Below are 26,198 nucleotides of genomic sequence, written 5' to 3'. Positions count from 1 at the left end.
CCACTTACTTATCTGTCATTTGTGGTATTCAAGTCGTCTTCTGATATAAGAAATCTCCACCACAGTTAAAGTATCATTACTCTTTGGCTTGGAATGCTCCTATTTATCAGCTTGTCAAAGGAAAAAGGCAGAGTTACGGTCAGAGATATCTCATTTTCTGTTTTCTGCATGTCCCACACTTTTGAATTAATCTTTATTTGTATTTTCAGTGGTTTGGCTCTCTTCCATTCAAAATTGAATAGGGAGGGAGGGGAGGAGGCAGATTTTAGTGTGTTTTAACACAAACCTATCTTTGTTTGAAGGAATAGAAAATAAGAGTGTTTAAATAATACAATCACAGCAGCGTTGGTTGGAAGAACCTTGAGGGGTCCCTAATCCAACTCCTGCTCGCAGCAGGAATCACCAGCACTGGGCAGGGTGGCTGTGGCTTGGCCCAGCTGAGCCCTGAAACCCCCCAGGATGGAGATTCACCACCTCCCTGGTGACCTGTCACAGGGCTGCTCCCCCTCCAGGGGAAGAAGTGTTTCTTCACATCCAACCTGAACCCCCAAGCTGCAATCTGTGGCCACTGCCCCTCATTATGTTGCCTGTCACTGCCAAGAAGGGTTTGGCCCTGTCTGTCCCCTCTGAATGACTGCATGACAGAATTCGGCCAGTGGGTTGTTACAAATGTATACACACCTGAACATCTCCACTGGAGGCCATCTACAGACATCAGTGGCAAAGGCATAAAAAGGAGAGGAAGGGAAGGAAAACTTCCTTTAATGGCATGGTCATGTTTACGTCCTGTACAAGTATCTGCATGCCTGTGAGTATATGGCAGGAGACAGGACAGAGGCTTTCAGGCAACAAATGATTTCATATGTGGTGTCACCTTCATACATTGTGCAGATTACTGCAAATTCACAGGCCACTGGAAGGTACACAGGAGGGTCTAAGGATAACAGACTGGGAAATACCACTAAACACGGTGGCTGTTGTGCTCTGCAGTAAGTCCAGCTTTTAGGAAGGGCTACTGTTCTCACATGTTTTAAGAAAAGATATATTGAAGTTTATCAACTTCTCTTGCTAAAACATCCCCTCTCCCCAAATATCTTATTAACCCCTATTCTTTGAAATCAAACTGGGATATTACAGTTATCTTCACCGAGGCACTGGACTCTTTATAACCTGCTGGCTAACTGCAGTTACGGGATTTTATTCCTGAGCCTGTTCCTGTGATACTGCCAGCCAATCCTTAGACACTGCCATCTTAGGATATTCTTGCTGCAAAGTCGCCTGGCTGCTGTTTAATTTCCAGGACAGCTTAATGTAGCAGCAAGTGTCCTCTGTGTAAAATGTGAGCTCTCTCCTCTGAGAAATCACAGCAGAGAGGCAGAGCAGGCCAGGGCTCCACTTGGCTTGGTGAAGATGAGGAAAAGCAGCAGTACAGGTGAAGAGCAGCCAGTCTGGAGAGATCCCCTAAAATCACAGCCTTCCCCTGCAGGGAAAGGACTGACTTCTTCCCCTCATCCTTCATTGCACACTGAGACAAACTCCAGGCAGAGCTTGGATGCAGGGAGATGGATGGGACGTGTCCCCAGAAACCACCACCATGGGTCACGCAGATGACAGCAGCGGTGGCCATTATAGCAGCAATGGCCGATCTGATTGCCACAGCAGCACCTTCTAGAGAAACTGATCACCCAGTGGGAAACCCAGCCATGATACACCTGAAGAACAACTCTCCCAGCTGGGCCACTGGCCACAGAAGCCTGTGGGACTTTGCCAAGTATTCACTGATCCAAGGAAACCCTCTTGTGTAGCTCATCATTACAGCAGAACTGTTACTTCTTTGAGAACCAACTCCTGCAGGCTGCCAAGGCCTGGACAGTAGCTGAGGAGCAAATATAAAAAAATGTGACTTGGTTGCTTCTGTTTGCTATCTACAGCAGGATAAGCCAGGAGATAGTTCATTGATTAAGCTTTTCCAACACTGCAACATAAAGTAGTATTTCAGCTTGGACTTTGCTTGCTTTTGAGCTCACACTAAATCAAGCCAGTACTAAATTCCTCACCAGATTAGACGTATTCCATAACCACATGGCTTTTCTTGGTCACCTTGATCCTTGGAAGATATATGCTCAGGTGTCTTTGTAAAAGATGTGAGCACATACATACCCACCAATCTTTCCTGTTCCTAAACAACATGCAGTGAATGAAACCAAAGGATTTGGAGTGGATTGTTACAGACACATTGATAACAGTTTTAAACATGAGCACTTTAGGGAAAGAACAAAAAGTCACTAAACCAGATGGTATCATGAAATATCCTTCAAAGATAGTTTTAAATCTTACTTAAGCTTTAAAGTTTTTAGCGTCACTTAAAATACTGTATTAGAAATGGTCATATAAAGCAGTAAACTACCCCATTCAGTTGCTGAGAATACTGGATGTCAGATTTTTGTGAAATGCAGGGTCTTAAGAAACAGTCTGAACTGTACCTGTTTAATGGATACATGGCTAAAATTTTATCTGTTGAGAATGATGTTTTGTTATTTCCAGTGCTGTGGTACAGAGAGGTACCTAAACAGCTAAACTCGGTACATGCAGTTAAAGAGGAAGGGCAAATTAAAGTCAAATTTAGAATCAATAAATGATTTCTTGGTTAATTTCTGACCAGTTTCAAAAAGGACACCACAGAAATGCAGTTTAGTAGCTTGTAAATACTTGACTAGTAGTATTTTCAACACAATTACACTTGCTTTTTATTTTTTTAGGACTTCAAATCAAATTCATTGTTCATTCACGCACATGCGTATTTATATACGTCCCTGGACACATCATTTTATCTCTACAGCTGTTCTGCCAAAATCAAGTATATAGCTGTCTAGAACTCACCTCACTTTCATACCAGCTGTTAACATTAAATGACTTTCTACAGTGGTGGTAATGGAATTCTAAGCCTGAAATTTCAGCACAGTTTTCTTATTAACACACTGCCATGTACTATGATCAGACACAGAAAAATTGTTTTCTATACTTTTTCTTTGCATTTGCCAATCACTAAAGCAGCTAAATCATCTTCCGCATTTGCTGCCACTATCCTGATTCTTCAGTCACCAGGCTGCTCCTTGGTCAGGGGACCCTGCATCAATGGAGAGGAATGATGCACTAGAGACTTTCCTTACCTGTCAAATATTGAACTATTTTAAGTGCATTTATTTTCTTGGCCAGCATGCTTTACTGTGTTAAACTCATTTTACAGCCCAGATGCAAAAGTCTGTTCTAGAGATCACTTCAGGATAGCAGCCCTATTGCTAAGAGAGTTCTAGAAACATGTACATGTCCTCCTTCAACTTCTTTTCATTCTTTTATGCATGCAGCTGGGCTAATGCTGCTTGGACTGCATCCAAGGTAGGTACCATGTTTCAATGATACATCATTTCCACTAGTATCATCAAGCTCTTGAAATGAGCTCTTGGAGCATATTTTGCACTCAAAGCCTGTCTTACTCCATTAGCAGTAAATGTAGCATGGAAGAAATAAAGAGAAGGAAAAGTTACCCACAGCACAATAGAGAGTACCTCCAGTATGCAAACAGCTGGATACTACCAGCTAAAACAGCTGGGTGGTAGAGAACTACTAACCCTCACTTAAATGTTGTCCATGCCTGGAGGCACAGCTAGACCTTAAGCAGGTCGTTCAACTTCAGAAACATAGCAAGGTGTGCCCCATGACTGATTCACCATAGTCACAACAATAAACATGACCACTCCTGATCTGCATTGGAAGAAATGACCATGTGTATCTATGACAGCTCTGGGATCAATTATGTATGCTCTTTCTGTCACTTCCAGGATTTCAAATAAACAGTGAAAGAGTATACTCTGTAGCTCCAAGGGTTTTGTGCTGATTCAAGTCAGGCTGTTCTCCTTGACATCATTTTCATAGGCTGTAAAAGCAGCAGCAGATCCAGCAAGACTGCTGGAGCTCAGTGGTTCTGACAACCAAGGCACAGATGCAAGTGCCAAAGGCTGGACCTAACCATCAGTATTTCTCATGTGGACTTAGACTTCTTTGCTGTAACTACTAGAGTCAGAACTCCTGCTGATGTCAATGAGAGCTCTGGGCAAAGATCAAGGACTGAGCATTTACTGGTCAGTAAAAGGATGTAAACATTTGAAGAGGCAGCTAGGGAGTGAATGGCGTTTTTTAAGAAGCATCCAGTATCCCTCACAGCTTGTAACGCTTGCTGAAGTTAGTGAGTGCCATGGGTAAGAAGAAAGGTTTCTTTCCAGCAAAGTAACCACTCATACTGCAAATTGTGGAAAATTCAATTCAATTCCATCCCAGTAATTATTGCAATACCTCAATAAATCTTCCTTTATTTATTTTTGCAAAATAGAAACCAGTGATGTTAACACTGAACTAGAATTCAATCTAACATAGTAAAATTCATCATAAATCTAGACTATGTATAGCAGATGACTTTGAAATTGCTATAAATGAGACTTTATAGCCTCCACAAGGCTCATGGCAGAATCTATACAGCCATCAAAGTTGGAATGAGTAAATCCATCACCCCCACAAATTAGGAGAGGTTGAGTATGAAGAGTCATTTGTCCTGGACAATTGGGTACAGCCTTTGTAACCTGAAAAAGAAAAGCATATAGGAAGAAGAAAAAGTAAGTATTTACCTGAATTTCATGCCAGAACGAGCTGTGTCACTGACAAACATGCCTTCACATGAAGAACCCTCCAACCTAGATCTTAGGTTCTAGCATTAATGATCAAAGTACTATAGTCAACTATTTATCATCTGAGTTTAAATAATTGGAATAAAGCTTTCCTGCATGTGGAAAGTTAGAAACTTTATAGCCCCACCCAGGTCTTATTTCCAGTCAGTTTCTGCAGAAATGAAGAAAGTCCACGGAGAGGTGAGGCTTATAGAACTCTAGGCCAGAGGTTTGAAGATATATGATCTCTGATTGGCAAAGGTGGGCTTGCATAAACCCCTAGATATTTAACTGTTCAATGAGATGCAGCATTGAATATTCAAGAGGGCAATGAAAAAAAAAAGCCTCTAATACAGTTAACACTTCAGGCTTCCAAAGATATTTGCGATAGCAGAAACACTGACTTGATGTCAGTGATACTAGGCAACATCACAGAAACTTTGAAAGCTCAGCAGGCAGGTGCTCAGTTTCCGTTACATATAGGCTACAGTGAATAGCCTCTTAAGTGCCATGTCATAAGTACACAAATGCTTTTTCCCTCACTCTGCTAGTTCTGAGGTCCTCCCTTGGCAGGTGCAGTTCATGTCTAGTGATGCAACACAAGAGACAGTGAAGGAAAATGATTTCTTTGGTTTCACAATCCCCCCACCATGAAATGTGTCAAAAAATTAGGAGTTTTATGTAATAAACTCTGTGAAACGGGACATGAAAATATACTAAATACCAAGAAAGCTATTGCAGCAAAGAAATAATTGCACCTCTTTCAAAAATCTTTGATGGTTACCTCAGACTTACTAAGCCATTCATTCCACTCTTGGTCAAGATCTTGACCCACAAACCTCATGACCTGAACTGTTGTTAGCACACACAGAATCAATACACTAAGTAAACAGAAATTCTAAGGCATTCAGCTACCCTGTTTCCATAGGTGTTGGCTTTATCTGCTTTCTCTCAGGTTGAACTGAAGCCTTGTTGACCTTCATCATCTGAGACTACAGCTGTGGGAAAGCATGTAAATGTTTATAAAACACTTCAATGAATGATGACAGAAGAACTGTAGAAAGACAAAGATATTTAATCCAAACAAACTAAGTCCTCTGTCTCCAAACTCATAAAAGTGGGCAGAGGAACCAGGCACCAACACTACTGTGCTGGAAATCAGGCCAAGGGATGGATCATAAGCAGTTGGGCTAGTTCTTGTGGTTCTACAAGAGCCACCACTGATGAACACAGCAACAGAGAAAAGCCACTGGATTTTCATTTTAGTCCTGGGTGCTCTCTTCATTTATGATCACTGTGATGCCATGACTTCTGTACACATAAGGGACAGCAGGTCAGCACTATTGAACCTTAGAGGACCCAACAGAGACTTGCACGTCCTGGCTCTGTATCCCTTTTCCTTCCATATTCACCCTCTGTTGGCTTTTCTGACAGCTAGTGGATGGGATGGCACCAGTAGAAGAAGGAAAGAGAAACTGCCATTTCTGAGAGAGCCTGCAACGTGATCAGTTTGATCAGGTGATCATCTTGAATGGAGAAGTGAGGCAGACTTCAGGGGAATAACTGTCATGATGACTTGCCCATGCCCCACACTGCTGTGCAATGCATACCCTTGGTACAATCCACCATCTCCAGCTCTAACACTCTGGCCTCCTTTTCTATTTGACTAGCAGAACAGTCTTCTGGACACTGCAAGAGATACAATCAATACTCTCTATCTGTAAATAGCATGTGGACAAGGTCTGATTAAGGCTGCTTTGATAAATATTTGATTTCAATCTCAAAATATGCACTGCATTCATTTTAAATATAATTTTCTTGGCTGCTGCCATGCCATTATTTGGCATTTTCAAGTACAGATCAGCTGCAAAACATCTACATTTATGTTACTGGCTATATTTTATGTTACCAGCATGTTAGCATCTTCTTTAAAGGAGACAATCATCTGAAATGAATTTGTAGCAAGTCATGATCCATTCTCTGTCATTTACTGAATGGAACAGTCTAGCAATTTACTGTAAAACATGCCAGAGATCTTGTTTCTCTGACTCATTTTAGGTCAGCAGTTAATTTCTTCCTATATTTTTCTAACAGATCGAGGTCAGTAGGCATAAAAAATGAAGAAAGGTTTAGCAGAATAAATGCCCTTCATTCCTGAGTACCTTATGCTTATTCTTTGTTCTCTGTACAAGAGTTTCTGATTTGTCATACTGATCACAAGAGCAATACCTTCACATCTGAGCCTGCAACATTCCACCTGTGTGGCAGTATTGTGTGTACAATATAGCAAAGGCCTTCATTCTACATACAGTGACTGGTGAAAGGCATTATCCTGTTCCTCCTTCCTGTCCTTTTAAAACTGTGGTCCAAAATACAGTCCAAATTACCTTCAGCTATATGGCACAGCCTGTTGGATCTCCATCCTTGGAAGATTTCAGGACTCAGCTAGACAAAGGCATGGTTGAGCTCATCTAGCGCTGGCAATAGCTCTGCTTTGAGCAAGTGGTTGGACTAGAGAACTGAAGAGGTTCCTTTCCACCAACATTTCTATGATTCTGTGTTTTCCCATTCTCCCTTCCCCACATATAAATTGACTGTCAAAGGGACATGATAGGATGGGAAGCTGCTGACTCTGAATGCTAATAGTATCTTATCATAATTAAAGCAGGGGATACAGAACTGCAGCTGTGCTGCTAAGTAGTGTCAATAGAAGTTTGGAAGTCCTAATCCCTCATCCACCATGGATAATTGTAATGTCTGCATTTGAATCCCAGGATTGTGTTTGGCCGTATGAAGGATGTTGCAGCCAGATTTAATTAACAAGCAGGATAAATCCTGTCTAAAGGAGCCAGAGGAAAGATGCATCCATCTTATCATTTCCCTTTGCTTCTGTGGCAACAGCTTATTGTAATTGAAAGTAAAGATGGCTTTAAGGGAAGATGGAGCTCTGTCCCAGATATTTAATTTAGCTAGTGATTATTTTATAGGATGCCCACCTGGCAAAAGAGATCTCTTTATTGAGATAACTGATCTGACCTACACCAATTTACTTGCAACCTAAGACATATCCACATTCATTCACTGAGTTAAAGACTGGTGATAATTCTTCCTGTGACATAGCTATAAAACACAAGCAACCGCTGAAATCAGTTATTTTATTTAGCAGCAGCATGGTAGATAGCAGGCAATGCAGAGAAGGACTGTCCACTGAATGACAGGAGAAGGAAGTGGGAAGAGCTGCAAATGGTACAGTGGTTTGGTGTTTGAGAAAATAACAGAGCATCATCCAGTAGTATTATGCATGAATGTAATTTTTCAATAGGGGAAATAGGACAAATCCCTAATGATTTAGAGAGATTACAAATTTGAAACAATTATGGAAAATAAAGGTCATTCCTACAGTCACTGTTCCAACTACCTTTAAAAGACACAGCAATAGGTGTAAGTCTACAATAAACCTTATCTGGCCATCAAGAAAAACGGATTTTGCTAGGATTCAAAAACCACAACTGTTTGGTAGACTGCAATTGCAACTTTTTTATTCAGTAGTAAAAAATTAATTTCCTTTCTTGTCTTTTCCTTTATCCATGTTTTCATGGTGAAATAAATCAGAATAGCCCATGCTTATATGTCACTTTTATCACTGTGCTAAAATTATGAATAGTGCAAGGAAAGGGCATATTAATGCTAGTAGCAATATACAAAGTAGCCAAATTTTATGATAGAGCTCTGTAGTAGCAGCAGCATCAAGGATGCATTAATTTTGTTAAAAAATATTTCTCACTTTGTTTTGGGAGTTGGTTAACCAAGTATCTGCCTGTTGGGGATTGATCAAATTCTTCTGCTCCACACAACCTGCACCTCTCATGCTCACTTGCAGTTTGAAGCAGAAAGGTAACAGACAATACAGAAAAGAATAGAAGTTAGTATCAGAAAAGGAAGAATTAGTGACAATTCTACACGGAGATATTGTTACTAACAAAAAAACCCAGAACTGATAGAGAGGAATATATAAAACATACCATCATTTTAATTTTTGAGGCATCTAAAACATAGGTTCAGATAATTTTTATATGACAACCAATTACAAATCTTATGCACTGGGAAGTGATTTGCAAGCTATCAATACCTAATTCATGGTAAAATAAACTTTGTGCTAACAAGACCAGGTTCTTAAATTGGATGCAGATCAACGGGTATGAGCAAACTTTACAACCAGCCATCTACATTAACTTTTCCAGACTTCATAAAAGGAAAAAATTTTAAGGGGACTGCTTTAAGTAAATATTTTGCATCAGCTTCCACATTCAATTTCACCAGTGTAATTCAGTTTAAGAGGCTTTGGGTAAACATGTAGCTATACTCCAGTACTTTAGGAAATTGCCAACAATTTCCTTAGATTTTTAAGAGAAGTCTGTAAAATATACACATTTTGCTATTATTACCCTTAGGTAGTTTACTTTAAAATATTTTTCACGTAACATACTGTTAAATTGAACTTGGCCAAATCAAATAATAACAATTAGTATGTCTGAACCCAAGCACTCTGCTACTCTGTGGTAGGGTGGGAATTTTGCTAATAATATCACATACTTTCGGATGCAGAAGAGACAGATTGAGTCATATTTTTAAATACCAACAAAAATCCCACTGAAGTATGTGGGATTTACTTCCTTCCTGTACACTGCTGCTGTTCCTACTTATAAGGGGCACTGCATAACTTACCGCTGAGCCAGGTCCACTATGTAAAAAGATTACTAGAAATGACCTTGCTGTACTTGGCCAGGTTTGGATGTTGCTCATGGCTACATAGAGGAATGTATTATAGATATTGAACAACTATCCCCTTCCTTCTTTTTCTCTGAGGATGAAGACCACTGGGTTGTATGATGTCCCGTTTCTTGTGAGACACTCTAAATCTGTACCATGGCATTATCCAGGCAGCACCTCTCAGCTGACTGATCCCATTATGGATTACCTGAGAGTATCTCCATTTCTGACATTTGATGCTGGCTGGTTTAGGCAGAGATGGCACAATGCTTTCCAGGTGATTGAGAATTAACTGCTGCACCTCTGCAGGATCTGAGTCCAGGTGATCGTGCCCAAATGTCACACTTGTGTGAACTACAACTGATGGTCCAATTTCAGGAGACTCTGAAATAAAGAAGAGAAATGCCTTTGAAAGATTGCTCGTTAATATTTGCCTTCCCTGGATGCCGACATTTAGCCTATAAGTCAATAAGAAGAAAAGTGCAGGCATCTGCAGCACCACCCTGTTCTTCCAGCTGGAAACAACACAAAGAATAACAACACAAGCTGTTTCAGAGAAGCCCAATGAAGAAATCCAGGCTTTTTAGAAAATTTGTGATGGATTTCCTGTTGCAATAACCCTAGATCCATATACATCTCCTACAAAACCCTCAAGGCCTTCTGATTTCCCATAACAAGCAGCTGGCAAATGCAGTATAGCCTGTGAATATACTGACTGACTGCCTGTACGTGCAGACTGGCCAGCAGGCAATAGAGAGCACATGCCTGTTGAGCATGAGTACTCTTCCCGTCAGACCCAGTTTCCACAAAATTAGTAGGAACCACAGCTTGTTGGAAGCAAACTCTTCCTTTCCCTGACAGGGCTGAAATCAGCAAGAAGGTTTAAAAGGCATCAGGGTGGCAATGAAGAGACAGAGCGACAGGAGGACAGACAGATGTCCAGACAGAGAGTATGACTGCAAGCTCTTAGGAATGCAATGGCTGGCGTATGTGGCAAGTTCTTGCCACAAAAGGGATCTGCTCGTTCACAATGCTGGTAAGAGCTGAGCAGAGAAAAGCCATTCTGTTTTGTGGGGGATTTTGTTACTTCACACTCAGGTGTTGCTCTGAGTTGGAAAATTCTCCCTTTTCCCCCCAGATATTTGCATGGTCTCTACAAGAAGGAGGGCAGGTCTGGGTTCAGAAGAGCCTACCCCAGAAGCCCCAGGATCACTGCCTCTGACGCAGCTCAACCAGGCAGCTGCCAAGGATTTGGGAGAAGGAGCTGGCAGGGAAGCTGGCCGATCCCTAGCAGAAACCTGCTTGGCAAACAAAGTGCTACTGGAATCCTGCCCACATTCCACCCAAATGTCACTGTAACTCCACCATCTCTGCACAGTGTTGTGATTTTGGCAAACTGGCAAAACAGAACAACAGAAAGAGAAACAAATAAAACTGTTTTGTAGGTTTTTTTTCCAGACAGGTCTACATATAAAAATAATTAGTGCCCCTATAATCACAGGGAAGTCAGAGAGGCACAGACACAGTTGCCAAACCACAAGATCTTGCCTGGATTGCACTTGTGGAGGTGAGGCTTTCCAAAGGCTATGAATGCATTCAGGAGACTTGTTATCACTGGGAACAGTAAATGGGAACCTTTTCGCAAGTTGGGCTGAAACTCACCCAGCCATGAATTAAGTCCAAGGTACTGGATGAGGCACATTTTCTTTATTTTCTCATTTTTAAACCTGGTTTAAAATTTCTGGAAAAGCAGCACTGTTCTGTTCTGAAAACACAACGGTGTGGCACAGCATCTTAGCACACAGATGAGAAAATGTGTGTGGTGTTAGCAGATCCTCCAAATGCTGCTGCTTCAGTGCCCCCTTTTTCGCTCCACTTCCCATCAGCCAGCAGCAATCACACAACTCATTTTTCACTGGGAGACTTCAAATTTGCCTACGATTAAGCTCTGCTATGGAGCCAATGTATAAACAATTCAAAACCAGTTGGTACAGTACCGTTTCTTGTGCGTGACCCCACTAATGTTCATGAGGGCAGATCCTGGCAAAATGCAAAGACAGCAGATTTACCGTTGCTTGCAGGGATTGATCACAAAGGGCTAGGAGCTCTTGTTACGGTTATAGACATTTGAAGTCCTTCTGAACACAGCAGCAAATGCCAAATATAAAATAAACAAAGAGCATTCACAGAGACCACAGGTCTGACACACACAAGCCACCACACCAATGATGGCAAAACTCTGAAAGTGTGAGTGAACCACCGCCTCTTTCTGAACTGCAGAAGGAGTGCAGATATCACGGCTGTGCAAACTCAGCTGACCTGCTGCTGGGGTTTGGGGAGCTAGAGCATTGCAGCTGATTTGCTTAACTACCTATATAAGAATACAATTTATGTTCTTCCTCCCCTGTGCATTTAAAACACATGTTGCAAGCCTTACAGCTGTGATTTCCTCCCCACCTCTTTCACTTTCTTACAACATACCACTCTCATTCTTATGTACAGCGGTCCCTCATTATGCTCTGTTGTTATGTGCTCTCCTCTGGCTCCATCTCTTCCTTCTGCCCTTCCTCCCCAGGCTCAGGTCTGCAGCAGGTCACAGGAGTGGGGATCAGGGAACAACTGCTGTTAGCAAGTGAGGACAGTGATGCTGAAAGGTCATTAGGAAATGAGAGAAAGGGAAATGACTGGTTGTGGCTAGATGCTCTGGCTGCGCAGAGGAACGGTGCCGTGGGACTGATTAGCACCCAGAGACCAAGATGTTACAGCGGGTGCAAACAGCACCACCATGAGCTGCATGTGTTGCAGTGCCCAGCAGGAAGCATGGTGCTCTTCTGCCACTCAACACAATGAAGGTCTCACAAAAAGTTTCCCATGCACATTCATCATAGATGCTTGTAGATTTAGGGGCATGGAGGAAGCAATCTTTCATGAACAACAATGAAGCAAATGAAATACAGAGTTGTCATATTATCTCAGGCACCCTTAACAGAACAATTTCTGCAACACAGAGATACAAGAGACCTGAACATGAAATGACCACAAAATAAAAATTTTCATTGTAGTAAAGGACAAAAAAAGAAGAGTGTTATATTACTGTGAAAATCATGTGCTTACTCCATAATTTTGATTGGTCACATATTTGCCATCCAACAGCATTTACATACTTGAAATGCTAGAATAAAACCAATATTTCACTTTTGTGGAGAGGAGAAGGGAAGCAGAAGCAAAGGTAGGTTAGCTTGATAATTCAGTACTTCTTCTTGCCCCGCACAAGTGGATTCAATTTTAGTTTTGCAGCTCTAGCAACCTGCAGGAAATGGATGCGTGTTTGTCTACATACAAGTTTTGGGGAAAGTTAACCTTTTATACAACTTCTGTCATAGGGCAAAATATGTGCAAGTGAACACAAGTCAAAACAGAATTTGCCCCTTAAAAATAAACTAAGTCACAGTACAAGAAGAGGCATTTCACATACTGTAATCCCAGCTGACTTGGAAACAGTTCAGTTTCATGTTGGTTGTCACCTTTCAGCCTTAGTCTTTCCTACTACGGTCCCTTTATCTTCCCTTTCTGTGTATCTCCTTTACAAGTCCCAATGGCATACACACAACCTCCAGCACTGTGGGCAGAGGAGGAATGTGACAGGAGTCATGGCTACAGCTGGATGGAGCAGTGTGGCTTCCTGTAGTCCAAGAAACTCTTTGACATTTTAAAAATCTGCCTAGATGGAGCCAGACTTTTCTCAGAGTGAAAGACAAGAGGCAATGGGCACAAGCTGCAACACACGAAATCCCTTCCCCGTGTGAATGGTGCATCCCTGGGACAGGGCCCTGAGCGATGAGGAATCTCCATCCTTGGGGATTGCCCAGATGTGCATGGACACAGTCCTGAGCAACTATGCTGTAGCTGCAACATTGGCCCTGCAGTGAGCTGGGGTCAGACTGGAGACCCCCAGGGTACCTCCAGCCTGAATTCTTCTATGACTGCATGGTTCTATTCTGTATTGGAACAAAATTAAAATCCTTTAAATCTTTCCAGCAATAAAATAAAATAAAAATAACACAAGGGCATGAGGACCAGGACAGCCGACAACCAGTTGTCACAAAATTTGCTTAGAAAATGGGATTTTCAGGTTCAGTAATTTCCCTGTGCCAAGCCACTATGAGGTCCAGCACATCCTTGTGTGGGTCTTTCCGGTTGGGTCTGTTCAGCTTTGAATGAGCAGGATGCATTTGCTGGAGCAAGGACATGACCGGGGTTCTGCTGCATTTCAGCTGAGTGCCTGAACTCACCAAGCTAGTAGTTAAATTAAGTGATTCCCTCTTGTTCCACTAACCAGAAATTCCCTCCTTTGGAACTGGAAAATCTTTTCTGACAAAATCTTTGTTTGAACTAGCACATTCCTAGAAAAATATTTTAGTTCCAACAAATGAACATTTTCTGACCAAAAAATCCACAAAGAAAGAACTAGCTGAACCCTTTCTGACCAGCTCTGGCCATTATGTAACAAGCTTGATAGAAATCTTTCCCTCTGTTGTGTTGGTGAAGGACTCCTCCAGCTGGACAACTCCTTTGAGAAGATGAATTCCAGGTTCCAAAAGGCAACCAAAATTTCTTTCTCTGATAAGTTTTCTGTCCTGGACTGATCACTTCAGAATGAACTACTGAGGTTCAACAGGAACAAATCTTAGCACTCGCAACAGGGATGAAAGTGATGGCTTTAATTTCTATTGCAAGGATTCTTTCACCCCAGTCTCTTTCCTTGGTGGGCCAGTTCAGCCAACCCTTACTCTCAGGAACTGGGAAAATGTGGCAAAAAGGGTGGGGAGATGTTTCCTGATTGTGATCAGGAATGCACCCTGACAGGCAGTGGCCACAGAAGCCACATCATGGTGCTGCCTTTTTTTGAAAGCTCTTGTCTTCCCTCTGAGGCACTTCTAAGAGTAAAAGGTGACTTACTTAACTCCTTCTGTGAGACTTGCAAGGTATGTTTTCAGCAGGTATTAGAGCTCTTTCCCTGGGGTATTTCCTAAAGGGTTCAGAAGCTTTGAGTTTGTTCCTACTGTAGTCTGAAGTGCTGATTTTGCTTTCTGATGCCATCTGTATCGTGGGCCTGAAAGTAAGCCTCTACCACCAGGGATGGACAGGTCCAAGGTGTCCACCTGACATAGATTCAGGATGGGAGCAAGGACCACCCTTGTCTAGAAGCAGGGACTCAGCCAAAGAAGACACCTTCTTCCCTGAGCTCTGATGAACAGGAGACCTTGAATTGGGTCTGGGTCTCAAACAGCCAGGGTTAGACTCACCATGTTGAGATTCCTCTCTGCTAACCCCAAGCCTGATTTCATATGCTAGACATACCTGTTTTCAATGCTGGAAAAACATTGGGGAACACTATTCAGTCTCCGATTCCTATTTTAGGGGGGAAAAAATGATTTTCCAAGTCTGACTTCTCTACATAGAAATGGTCATGGATAGAAGCCTGAGTAGGGAAGCCTCTTAGGTACCTTGGGATTTATTATAGTGTACATGGCATTTTGGCAAATTCTTGCACATATACTTGGTAAAAAGGCTCATTAAAAGATGTCTAAGCATTTTAATAAAATAAATATTCATTGCTTGCTGTGACTTGTTATAGCCAATGATTCTTGGACAGGGTCTGCTTCTTTCAAACCTCTCATCTCTTCCATAGCATGTGCAAAACAAGTTTCAGGAAAACAGGCAGTTCGTTGAGTTTTTAATTCCTCTTTCAAACTACTCATAGCTTGGAGAGCTTCCAGAGGCCACTGAGTCACAGCCTTCCAGTATTGAAATATGCAGACTGCAAGGATCAAGTTTAGCCTCAAGCCCTTTTCTTTCTTCTACAAAAATACTGGCTAACAGAAGAGTTTAAAATAGATTTTTCCCTGAAAGCAAAGGGGGAATCTCAGCCTTGATACCTTACAGCTCTTGCACTGGGTATGAATGACTGTTCTGTTGTCACAGGAGTAAAACTGGCTTTTTCTTTCCAAAGCGTTTATATCAGGCTGCAACAGCTAATTTAAAAACCAGGGCTACTGGCAGAGTTTCTCGTGAGATTTTCATTTTCTTTATTTGTGGCAAGATGCGAGCAGTCTAGGGCCATGCTAACAGATGACAAAGTAGCACAGGAGATGTAGCAGGCCAGGGAACTCTCTGCGATTTGAGGGGTAATGATCTGAAGGCGAATGGAAGCAACATAAAAGCTTTCATCTACTCCCAGTTCTTCTCCCCCCTCTCATCCCATCTGCATGGCAATTAATCCGATCAGTTGATGTGGTGGAAGGCATAGGATGCTGGGTATATCAGAGCTAGAACGAGACTGCAGAGTTGGCTGTAGCTTATACCTACTTAATTAGTGAGCAGCCGCTTTGCCAGTACTGGCAGGGTTCTTAGCATCCATAGTTGCTGAGGGATCCTAAGAGCAGCAAGCTTATGCCTGGCTCTCTTTTATCCTTCCAGTGCATGCTATGCCACCGCAGTAGCAAAGTCAGCTGAATGGAATGTGTGCCTACCCCTCATCCACTCCAGTCTGGCTCTGTTAACTAATACTAGGAGGAAAGTGGATTTTTGCAGAGATTCTGTTGAGGCAGCCATCAGGAAGTGCAGTGCAGGACCTAACAGCTTGCTGGTAACATCTCATGTGGCTGTGGCTGTTTGGTCGGCTGGATTTGCGCCATAAATTCAGACTCTCCTGTTCCCTACGGATTATGGAAGTTGGAATACAAAAACTACCAGTTTCTTTTGCTTTAGTGTTAGTTTTCTCTGTTTTAGTATTAATTTCTTTTGCTTTATTGCGTTGTACAAGACTGACACAGGCAAATAGTGGATAAAAATGGAAGAACATGAGGATAAATACATTCCATTCAAGATTCATCTTACTTCCGTGTAAACAGAAAAGAACTGTGTGATCTTTAGCATATTACCTCATCAGCCCAGTGTCCTGTCTCCAACAGTAAAGTTGGAGAATGGTGAGCAGCAGTACTTCCTTGCCCAGCCCAGCAGTAGCAGCTGGGGCTGTGCAGAGCCTGCAAATTCTGGAGCTGCTGGTTGGTGGTGATGGGAAAAAGGGCAGTACCAGGCTCCGGTGTGGGACCTAGATTTAATAAGGCTACCATTCGTGGGATGTCTTGGCTACCACTGCTATCAACCTGAAGTGGTTCTGAGCAGCTTGCAGGGGTGGGGAGAGCAGTGGGGATGATGAACAGTTCCTAGATTTTGGCTCATGGTAAAAACATGAAAACCTACCAGTCCCCTACAGATAAGTCTTGTCCACAAAGACCTTAAGGGAGACCCTAAAGCACTTGTGACCAGAGGCCAGCTGCACTGTCAGCAGTGTGTTCCCCTCTGAGCAAGTCTGAAACCATATCCATGGAGAAGGAAAAGGAAGAAATTGGAAAGAAAGGAGATTAAAAAAATTAAGTAGGGAATTGAAAAGTGAGGATTTAACTCCATTTTCCACATACTAAAGGGAGGGTTTTAGAGAACACAGAGCCAGATTGTTCTTAGAAGTGCACAGAAAAAAGGGCAAGAGTCAATGGGCACAACCGCACCAAGATAAATCCCAGTCGTACATAAGGAAACAATCCTTCTTCATGAGCATGGTACACCCGTGGGCCAGGGCCCAGAGTGGTGGAGGAAACTCCAGCCTCAGGGATTGCCCAGACTTGCCTGGACACAGACCTAAGCAACATGCTGTGGCTGTGATGTTTACCCTGCTGTGAGGTGGGATCCCCAGGGGTGCCACCAGCCTGAGCCTGGCTGTGATTGTGTGAGTCAGTGAAAAGAGACGGGGAAGACCTTCAACACTTAGCAGTGTGAGTACAAAGTATCACAGGCAGGGGACACATCAGCTTTCTGCAAGGAGCATCAAGGAGAGAAAGCCTGAAAGAAATTGGAAGGTCACCATACACTACATTTTAGCCAGTTACAACAGTGAGTTAATTAAGGGCTAGCAAAGTCTCCCCGTACTGAACTCTCTGGGGGAACTTTTGGTTCTCTCACAACTTGATGAGGATCCCCCACAACAGGATGACAGCTGGATGAGGGGAGAGGTGTTTGACTTTTGAGCAGGAAAGGAAGGCTGTCAGCTTCTGAACATTTAAAGACTGTCTCGACAGTCATTATTAATTCACAGCTGGAGAAATCACACAGGGTATGTAGAGAAAAAGAAGGAAAGACTGCTGGCAGAGAGAATCTATATAGGATTAAGCCTGCTAGGAGCATTATCTTCCAGAAAAAGGATGGGGCTAATAAAAGATGCTTCAGAGAAAAGCACAGCAGAAGGATAAGAGTCCAGTATCACCCGCTCCCGCCCAGCATAGTAAACCAATGGTTTGTAAGGTAACATGAGAAGAATCCTTTTAGCCCTTCTGCACTGCTGTTGATGCCAGCAGCAGAGTCTTGGCAAAGAAGGGGAGAAGCAGCTCTAACTTCTCCTAACATCTCCAGAAGAAAGCAGAAGCCATTTGGATTTGTCCAAACAACAATATTCTCAGAGAGAAAATCATGTTTGAAGGCCATCTGGGAGCACATCGTGCAGTTCCTAAGCTAAAAAATTTGAACCGAAAAGCCCTATACCACAACTGACATAATTGCTCTCAGTATCCACAGAGGCGCCAAGGACAGAGTATTCAGAGAGGCCCGTCAGCCTCATACTTAGAAGTGGTTGTGCTGGTTTAGGACTGAAACACATTTGTGGAGAAGTGTGAGAGAGCATGTGCTGTATTCTACATTTCCTGGATGTACCCTGTGGCTTACAGGCTCTGCAAAGCGTGTACTCCCACTGACTCAGAGGAGAACAAGATCTACTTTGATCAAGACATAAAAATAAGTAGCCAAGACCCACAGATCAGCTTTCAGGCTCACTAGTTACTTCCACATAAAAGTCCACAAAGAGGACTGAAAATTTTCACTGGTTCAGCTGAGCTGATCTTAAAACATTCTGAACAGTGAACATGGACAAAGCTTAAGGAAATGCCTATTTTTGCCATGGGGGCTTGGTTAGACTCACTTTCCAGTTAATTTATTAGTATGTTCAGTAAATAACCACCAGAACATTGTCTGCCTCAGAATCATAGGATTTAGATAGGGAGGGACCTCTGAAGGCCTCAGGTCCAAACTCCTGCTCAAAGCAGGGCCAACTTCAAAGTTAGATCATATTCATACTGTTTCAGTGTTCAGGCAAATGGCTAGGAACTCCTCCACTGTTGGCATGAATAACATGTTTCTCCTTCCTAAGGGATCTATAGACCTCAGATTACAAACCAGTCTATAGATGAGCTCTGCATATAGATGTGATAGACACACATCTTCCATAAGAACGTTCTCTTCCTTCATAGAGGAACTGTGTCAAATATTTTTCTCGTGTTCCTGCCCAATGACACAAAATCTGGAGTTAGAACAGATACCAATAAAAAAAGCAAGGTTTGGTTGCTTCCTGACCCTAAGGATTTTTCATTCTCAATGGGGAAATGTGTTTTGTTATCCAAAATCCATTTTGATTCTGGATAATATGAGGGGAAGGGAAAGGACTTTGTCATTGCCATGCCAAATAAACCATAAAAGCTAGTCAGTAAAGAAAGTGCACTGAAATACTGTTGGGTTGATGTGTAGAGCAGCAGAGAAGCTGGACTCTTCCAGATACGCTCTATCCCTGCTCCTTGAAAAGCATCAGCAGGCTGATTCTCCCTGCTGGAAGTCAACATACAGACTTAATAAAACTATATCTAGAATGAAGAAAGAACAGTGCCTTCCTCATGCCTAGAAATGAACAAGAGAGATGGAGATCTGCTTTCAAAATGTCACACTGCTATTTTGCAAAAGGATTAGAGAGCTTCCCAAGTTAGCCTTGAAAGTTCTTGTGGTTTGTAAGGTCTCTTATCCTCCCTGGAATAAAAAGTGCTGTAATTTATCAGTTACTGTTTGGAAGCATCCATGTAAAGAACAGTGCTAAATCTTTTATATTCAGAAATTCAGTATTTCTTTAGCCTTACAGATGGTTCTTGAATAGTTTCCTAAAATGCAAGCAGGGTAGATGGGAGATTATGAAGAAATTGGCCATATAATGAGTTGAAAACTTAAATAACTCTGTAATTCTTACATCTTCCTAAAAATTCTTATTTTGGTACTGAGAAGATAAAGGAATTTTTATTTTAAAAATAAAAGGGATACTTAGGAATTACACTGATCCTGAAATCCTGTAGAATGAATCTTTCTTTTAAATTATATAACCTCAAATTGCTTAAACAAGAGAAGGCAACTGGTTCCATTTTTATGTGTCATCTATCTTTAGTTCTCCAGAATGCAAAGAGATGCAAAGACTGCAGTATTACAGAAATGAGGCTTGGAATAATTTATGCTGTAGAATTCCCACTGTCCCCCCAACCAGTTATAAATATTGATGGAGTGTTTAAGGCAGCCAATCACACAAATACTTAATATTCATACATACCACACAGGGAATTCAACGTACACTTCTTGTAGGTTCTTTCATTACATAACATTCAAGGGCATTACCTCTGTGGATGGAGACAAATTTTACAAACAGCAGCTGAGATCCTCAGCTGATGGAAAAAGCCTTGCTTCTCTGAGACCTAGTAAGGGTTTATCATGCTCCCGATTACCTTGGTAATGGCAGTATCAGAGAAACAGCTTTATTATTGATCCTTCTGCATAAATTGGGAAGAAACCAGATGTCATCTGTAGTCATCAGTAAGGAACTAGTCTGTGTCATGCTGAAGCCAACTAATGGTAGCATTCAAAACTGCAGCAATTTCTGAAACACAGACACAGTCCTGTTCTGCAAAGACTATCCTATGCATTTTGTGCTGCCCAGAAGTCCTGCCAGAGAAGGCATGAGAATGGATTTTCTGGGTACCGGTGCCCCATCCCTTCCCTGACAGACTCACCCTTGCATCAGTTAGGCTCACTATCTCCTGTCCATTACAGTGAGGGCTATTCCATGACAGAAGACTATATTCCTCTGGCAGTGTTAACAGAATCCAAACTCAGAAAAGTGCCTGTGGCCACTGGTTATATGAGAAATACAGATTCAAGTTATTCAAAGTGTGTTTATCTCTGTGGATGAAGTCATGTCTCATATACTTGGACAGCCAGATAGGTGGCTTGGTCACAAGGCTTGTTCTCAGTTAGATATGTCCAGAGGACATGCTGATGAGGGTTATGTTGAATGAAGAGATACTGACTTATTTAATGAACAACATTACATTGTAAATGTCATGGGACTGTTCTGCCCCCTTTTCTTTGTGTCTTGAGTCCCCTAACACTAACAAGAGTCAACATAAGTTCAACATAAGGAATTTTGGAGTCAACATAAAGGGCAATTATCTTTCGCAGAAAGGGAATGAACTAGTCAGAAGAGTTCCCTTCCCAGCTGCTCTCCTGTTCAAATTCCCTGCCCAGGACTTTGCAAAGGCAGAAATCTTTGAAAAATCAGGAAATACCTGGGCAGGCTACATAAAGGAATTAAGGAGAAAACCACAAGATAGGGTACACTGCCATATCTCCTTAAAAGAAGAGGCATTATTAGTTTGCAAGTGCCATGCAATAAGCACCGACTCAGAGGCCTCATCCCAACACAGCAAGGTAAGTGCTGTCCTTAGGGAAGCACGCTGTTCTGTAAGCAAGGAAAGGCTTATATTTCTGGATAATTACTGACCTTCCTGTCTGCCCAGCCATTTGCAACTCACTAGCTCTGATAACAAACTGATCCTGTTGTGATTGTAATGATGAGGCTGTTTCAGATATTTCACTGATAAAATGTGAAACTGGCACAAAAAGAGTTTTACATCTCTACCTTACTAAATGAGTCAGAATAGGGATTACCAAGTCTCACAGAGACAAACAAACAAAAAGTCTGGACTTTCAGAATGAAGGCTAGACTCTAACAGTTATAAATATATTTGCTTTTAAGTGGATGTTATATAGATGTACCTATTTTTTGTTTAACAATGCATTTAACAAAGAGACTGTTAGCAGAAGGCTGAGGTTATTTCCATTGGAGTAGTACAGTTCAATGCTGTGTACTAAACAGTTACCATCTGAGACAGGAACTAGGGTTGGATAAACCTCCATTTGTTGTGGACACATCCAAGTAAGGTGCAGAAACACCAGAAAAATCAAATTTCTGTTTGCCTCCAATCTCTTAGTTGCTTTTACTTTGCCTACAGAATTGCAACCATACTCCACTACGTATTCCTGAAAAGCTCTACAGCTATAGCTGATGGACAGCAAAGCAATTTTTCCTGTTAAGATTAATGTAATGGAGGGAGGGGTGCATGCAGGCACTTAAATAATAGACACAACTGAATAGACAGGGACAGTGTGTATGGCATAGAGGAGGGAAAGATGGAAGCAGGACCAGTGAGGCACCAGTTGGAGAAGGTGCCAGCTTTTTGGGAAGGAAAAGAAAATTCTGAAAGATCTCAGCTGCTTCACACATGAGACTGAATGCCCAATATAAATCTTAGTCTGAGCATTCCTGCTGCCTCTTTCTGAATATTTACATTTTCATTGCCTCAGATGAATCAAGATCAATAAAGGATGAAGAATGGAAAAATAGGGTAATGATGCAAGTGAGTGGATCATGGTGTTACAGGATCAGCAACCCCAAAACAATAGACAGTGAATAAGGGGCATTGGGGTGCTGTGCTTCTCATTGAAATGTTCCGGAGGTCAGTAAGAAGCATGCAGAGAGAAAAAAAAATGCAAAACATTTGTATATACGCTAAAACAAATGTAAAGGAACTTTATAATCAAGTGTTTTGGCTGCAGTAGTCTGTATGTGAGTAAATTTCACAGTAAGTCCCCCTTGCCCATGCTGTCTAGCATGTGTGTGTGTGGTTTTACCTATTATTAGAAGGACTATGCATGTATTTGAAGAAAAGATATCACTATGTGACTGTTCTTGTTTCTTCTTTAGCTTTTTGTATTATTGTATTTCAGTATATTGTTACAAAACAGGATACAGGCATGCTTTCCAGTCCTTCTGTGTTCAGCAGGGACACTTATAGCCAGAAATATTTCTCCTTGCTAACACCTACTGCTCTCTCACTCTAGCACTACTTTTCCTGGAACAAAGTTCAAGTTTGCAAAACGCAAGTTCACCAGGAAAGACAGCACAGTCAAGACGGCTGGTTGGCTGCTTGTATTTCATGAAGAGGGTTTGCGTGAGACAAATCATCTTCGTTTGATGGCTCCCAGCTTGTTCTAACCCTCTGAAGGTATACAATTTGTTCTTCTTGAAAAAAATTACTCGCATAAAGAGATCACTCCCGTGATATGAGGGAAATTTCAGTAAGAAGGATATATGTCAACACTGATGTGTTGATAATCTCTAGATATTGGTTAACAATTTGCCCAAAATAATACGCTTCCCATTTGGTTAAATTGCCTTTGGAGACAACAAAGACACTGTATTTAGCTATTTGACAATATATGGTCTATATAGAATTCAGAGTTAAGAAGAAAAAATGTTAAAATATACAATCATTCTTTTGATATACTGCAGGTTGGATTTCATCACGTGATGTCTGGCAGTGATTGAGAAACTGAATGGAAATCCAACTTCTGAAGCATCTGGCTGGAGATATTCATTTCTCACAGGAGGGGGTTATAACAAGACATTCTTCGGTGTCAGTGCTGATCATGCACCATGACCAACATCCCTGTTCTCCCTGATCAGCCAGCCACATTCATTGCTCTCAGTGCTGGCACTTTGAACCCATACAAGCAGTCAAGTACGGAGAGGATGGGTGAATTTTCCCCTTGGACTGTGTCCTCTGCTTCTGCACAGCTAGATATCAGGTGGCTGTGATGGACAATACCAGTAGGTGCTATTAATCATCAAGTACTATTCAACATAATGATGGTGAGATCATCCTAGATTCAGGAAAACCTCCAGCTGCACATTGTCCATACCAGGGAAACAATGCCAGAGAAAAAATCACTCTGTATTTGGCTGTCCTTACACTCTTTTTTTATATACTCACTATTGGCCCCTGTTGGAGGAGGCATATCGGGATAGATGCATCTTTGTTTTGGCCAGTCCAGCCATTCTTTTCTTTTATCTTCTCTCTTTTCAGACCAAAAAGCTAAATTCTTAGGACAAATGACAAAACTGGGCTTTAACAGTGGAGAGTTTATTCATCCCTGCAGCTTTTGCTCCAAGCATAAATTGGTATTTCTGGAGGCACTTCAAGAGCCATTGGTATGCAGGTGGCTTTGGTGCAAAGAAGGGCATATATGGAAGAGCTGATTTGAATTGCACTATTACTCCCTGATCACACAGGGTGATCACCAAGGCAAGCCATGGACTATGTGAGTAAATACAGAGGTCTACTTCCCAGCAATCCACCCAGGCTCAGTGAATGGAGAGAAATCAGCACTTCCAAGTGGAACACACTACACCCCAAAGCGTATCTTTGAATTTGGTTGGATGAATCATGCCATAAGGTGCTGGTTTCTCCCTACTGATTGTAGAATGTGCCTTGTGTGTTGAGCTCAGATGGAGATGTCTACACTGAAGACATCTAAAGTGAGGTGGAACCTTGTGCATCCAGCTGGTTTCTCTACCTGTACCTGGGCCCTGAAATAAGTAATGCCATCCCTAGCTGGTAATGAGTCTGTACTGTTTCCTATAGGGTTCTTGCCATGTCAGTTCTACTGTCTGCAGACAGAAAGCCTAGCGCAATCAGCTACTGCTAACCTGGGCTGGAAATGAGGAACAAGATATTTAAGCCTGTGGCAAACAGCACAGCAAGATATGAGCACATCTGCCTGGCACTTACTCCTTGTTCAATAGGGAATTCAGAACAAACTCTCATATGACTGCCTATGGGCTGACTCAGGATGGTCATTCTGTGTGGCCCAGCTTTCCTTAGGAACACAGGAGATATAATGCTCTTGTGAAAACTGTGAGACCAGGGTGATTTCCTGTTATCTGACCTACACTTGCACTTGCACCGTAATAGTAGAACTCAGGCCCTGGAGCTGTTTGAATAAAATATAAGACCATCTCAAGGCACTAGCTTTTCAGCAGCAGCCACACTGAAGAGGGGCTTATTTGGCTGGATGGCTGGACTCAAAGGGGAGTGATCAATGGTTCTAAGTCCAGCTGGCAGTCACTAATGAGCTGAACACTCCATGGTTTGAGAGTGGGAAAAATACTGTTCAACCTCTTCATTAATGGCCTGGAAGATGATATACTGCATACCCTCAGTGAATTTGAGGATGACACTAAACTAGAGGGAGTGCCTGACACAAAATAGTAGTGTTGCAGTTCAGAGGGACCACAAGAAACTTGAGGACTGGGCCAACAGGAATCTCATGAGTTTCAACAAGGAGGAATGTAAACTCCTGCAACTGAGACAGGATAACCCCATGCATCAGTTGAGCAGCTGAGCAACAGATCTGTCTGAAAAGATCCTGATCATTATGGTGGATGCAACCTCGAATATCAGCCAGCAGTGCAAAGGTGGCAAACCACATCCTGAGCTACATCATGAGGAGCATGGCCAGGAATCTCAATTACTTATTATCCCCCTCTGCTTGGCACTCACGAGGCTGCACCTGCAGTGCTGTGTCCAGTTTTGCCTCCCATCCAGAACCAGAGAGGTGCTGGAATCTCAATCTTTGGAGATATTCAAACCAGAACAGAATAGGGCCCTAAGCAATGTGATCGAACTTCATAGCTGGATCTAACTTCACATCTGTCCTTAACTTGAATGGGGGGTTGGACCAGATCACCTCCAGTGGTCCCTTTCAATCTAAATTATTCTGTGATTCTAACCAGTAGAGTCAGACAACATAAAAAGAGGCAATGTCCACAAGTCGTGCCTTGGGAAGTCCAAATCGGAGATGAGGAAACACTTCTTTACCTAGATAGGGATGCAGCCTTGGGACAAGTCACCAGAGAGTTAGGTGATCTCCATCCTAGGTTTTTTTAAAAACTCAGCTAGACAAGCAACAGTGGCCCTAACTTAGCAACAGTCCTGCTGTGAGTGGGAGTTGGAGTAGACACCTCCAGAGGTGCCATCTACTAGCACTGCTGTGATTCCATGACACTCCTTCATGATAGCTTATAATATTAAATTGCATGTTATGGTGTAAGAGAAGAAAGGCATATCCAACCTTACGGCTATTTTCTAGCATGATGATGGTGTTTAGATTTTAAGGGTGATGGACATGCATTGCCCAACAGGTACTAAAATAACTTACTTTTATTAACAACAGACAGGAAACAATCAATCCTGACTGAACAAAGAAGATTAGAAATAGAAGTATCCTAAACATCTGAACATGCTTCAGCAAAGTGAATTTGGTAATACATAATAGTTATCTCTTGTATTAGGCAGCATCTGATTACGAAAATACTTCCTTATGCTGCAACAGTGAGTCATTGCGCTTTTTAGGTTGCCGCAAAGGTGGGTAGGTTATTACCCCCACTTCACAGATGTGGTTAACTAGATCATGATCACAATGCATGCTAGTAATAGAATTAGGAAGCATTTTTAGTTTCTAACTAACTTGATTAAACCCAAATGCTAGTGGTTATTCTTGAGATATTCTATGCCAACATACTTCCCAGACCTCTTGGTATATGAAATACATTTAATAAATAAAACATACATTTGTTTTACTGCCATCTTCCAGAAACAGATGAGAAGTGTC

General features: G+C 42.0%; 1 protein-coding gene across 3 annotated transcripts in view; it reads right to left on the bottom strand.

Moving 5' to 3' along the window:
* Positions 1 to 4,353: 4,353 nt before the first annotated feature.
* Positions 4,354 to 26,198, bottom strand: part of RNLS (renalase, FAD dependent amine oxidase) — a 95,927-nt gene continuing 74,082 nt past the window's right edge. For all 3 annotated transcript variants that reach the window (XM_067299485.1, XM_067299487.1, XM_067299486.1), the window contains 2 exons: positions 9,697 to 9,872; positions 4,354 to 4,634 (listed from right to left, as the gene is read on the bottom strand). In XM_067299485.1, coding sequence (XP_067155586.1) covers positions 4,482 to 4,634; positions 9,697 to 9,872 — 329 coding nt within the window. In that variant the 3' untranslated portion in view covers positions 4,354 to 4,481. The remainder of the gene's footprint in view (positions 4,635 to 9,696; positions 9,873 to 26,198) is intronic.

Source organism: Apteryx mantelli, chromosome 7, assembly GCF_036417845.1.
Source record: "Apteryx mantelli isolate bAptMan1 chromosome 7, bAptMan1.hap1, whole genome shotgun sequence".
In the NCBI taxonomy this organism is placed as follows: domain Eukaryota; kingdom Metazoa; phylum Chordata; class Aves; order Apterygiformes; family Apterygidae; genus Apteryx; species Apteryx mantelli.
Note: the sequence above shows the minus strand (reverse complement) of the source record. Positions and strands in the feature narration are given on the sequence as shown.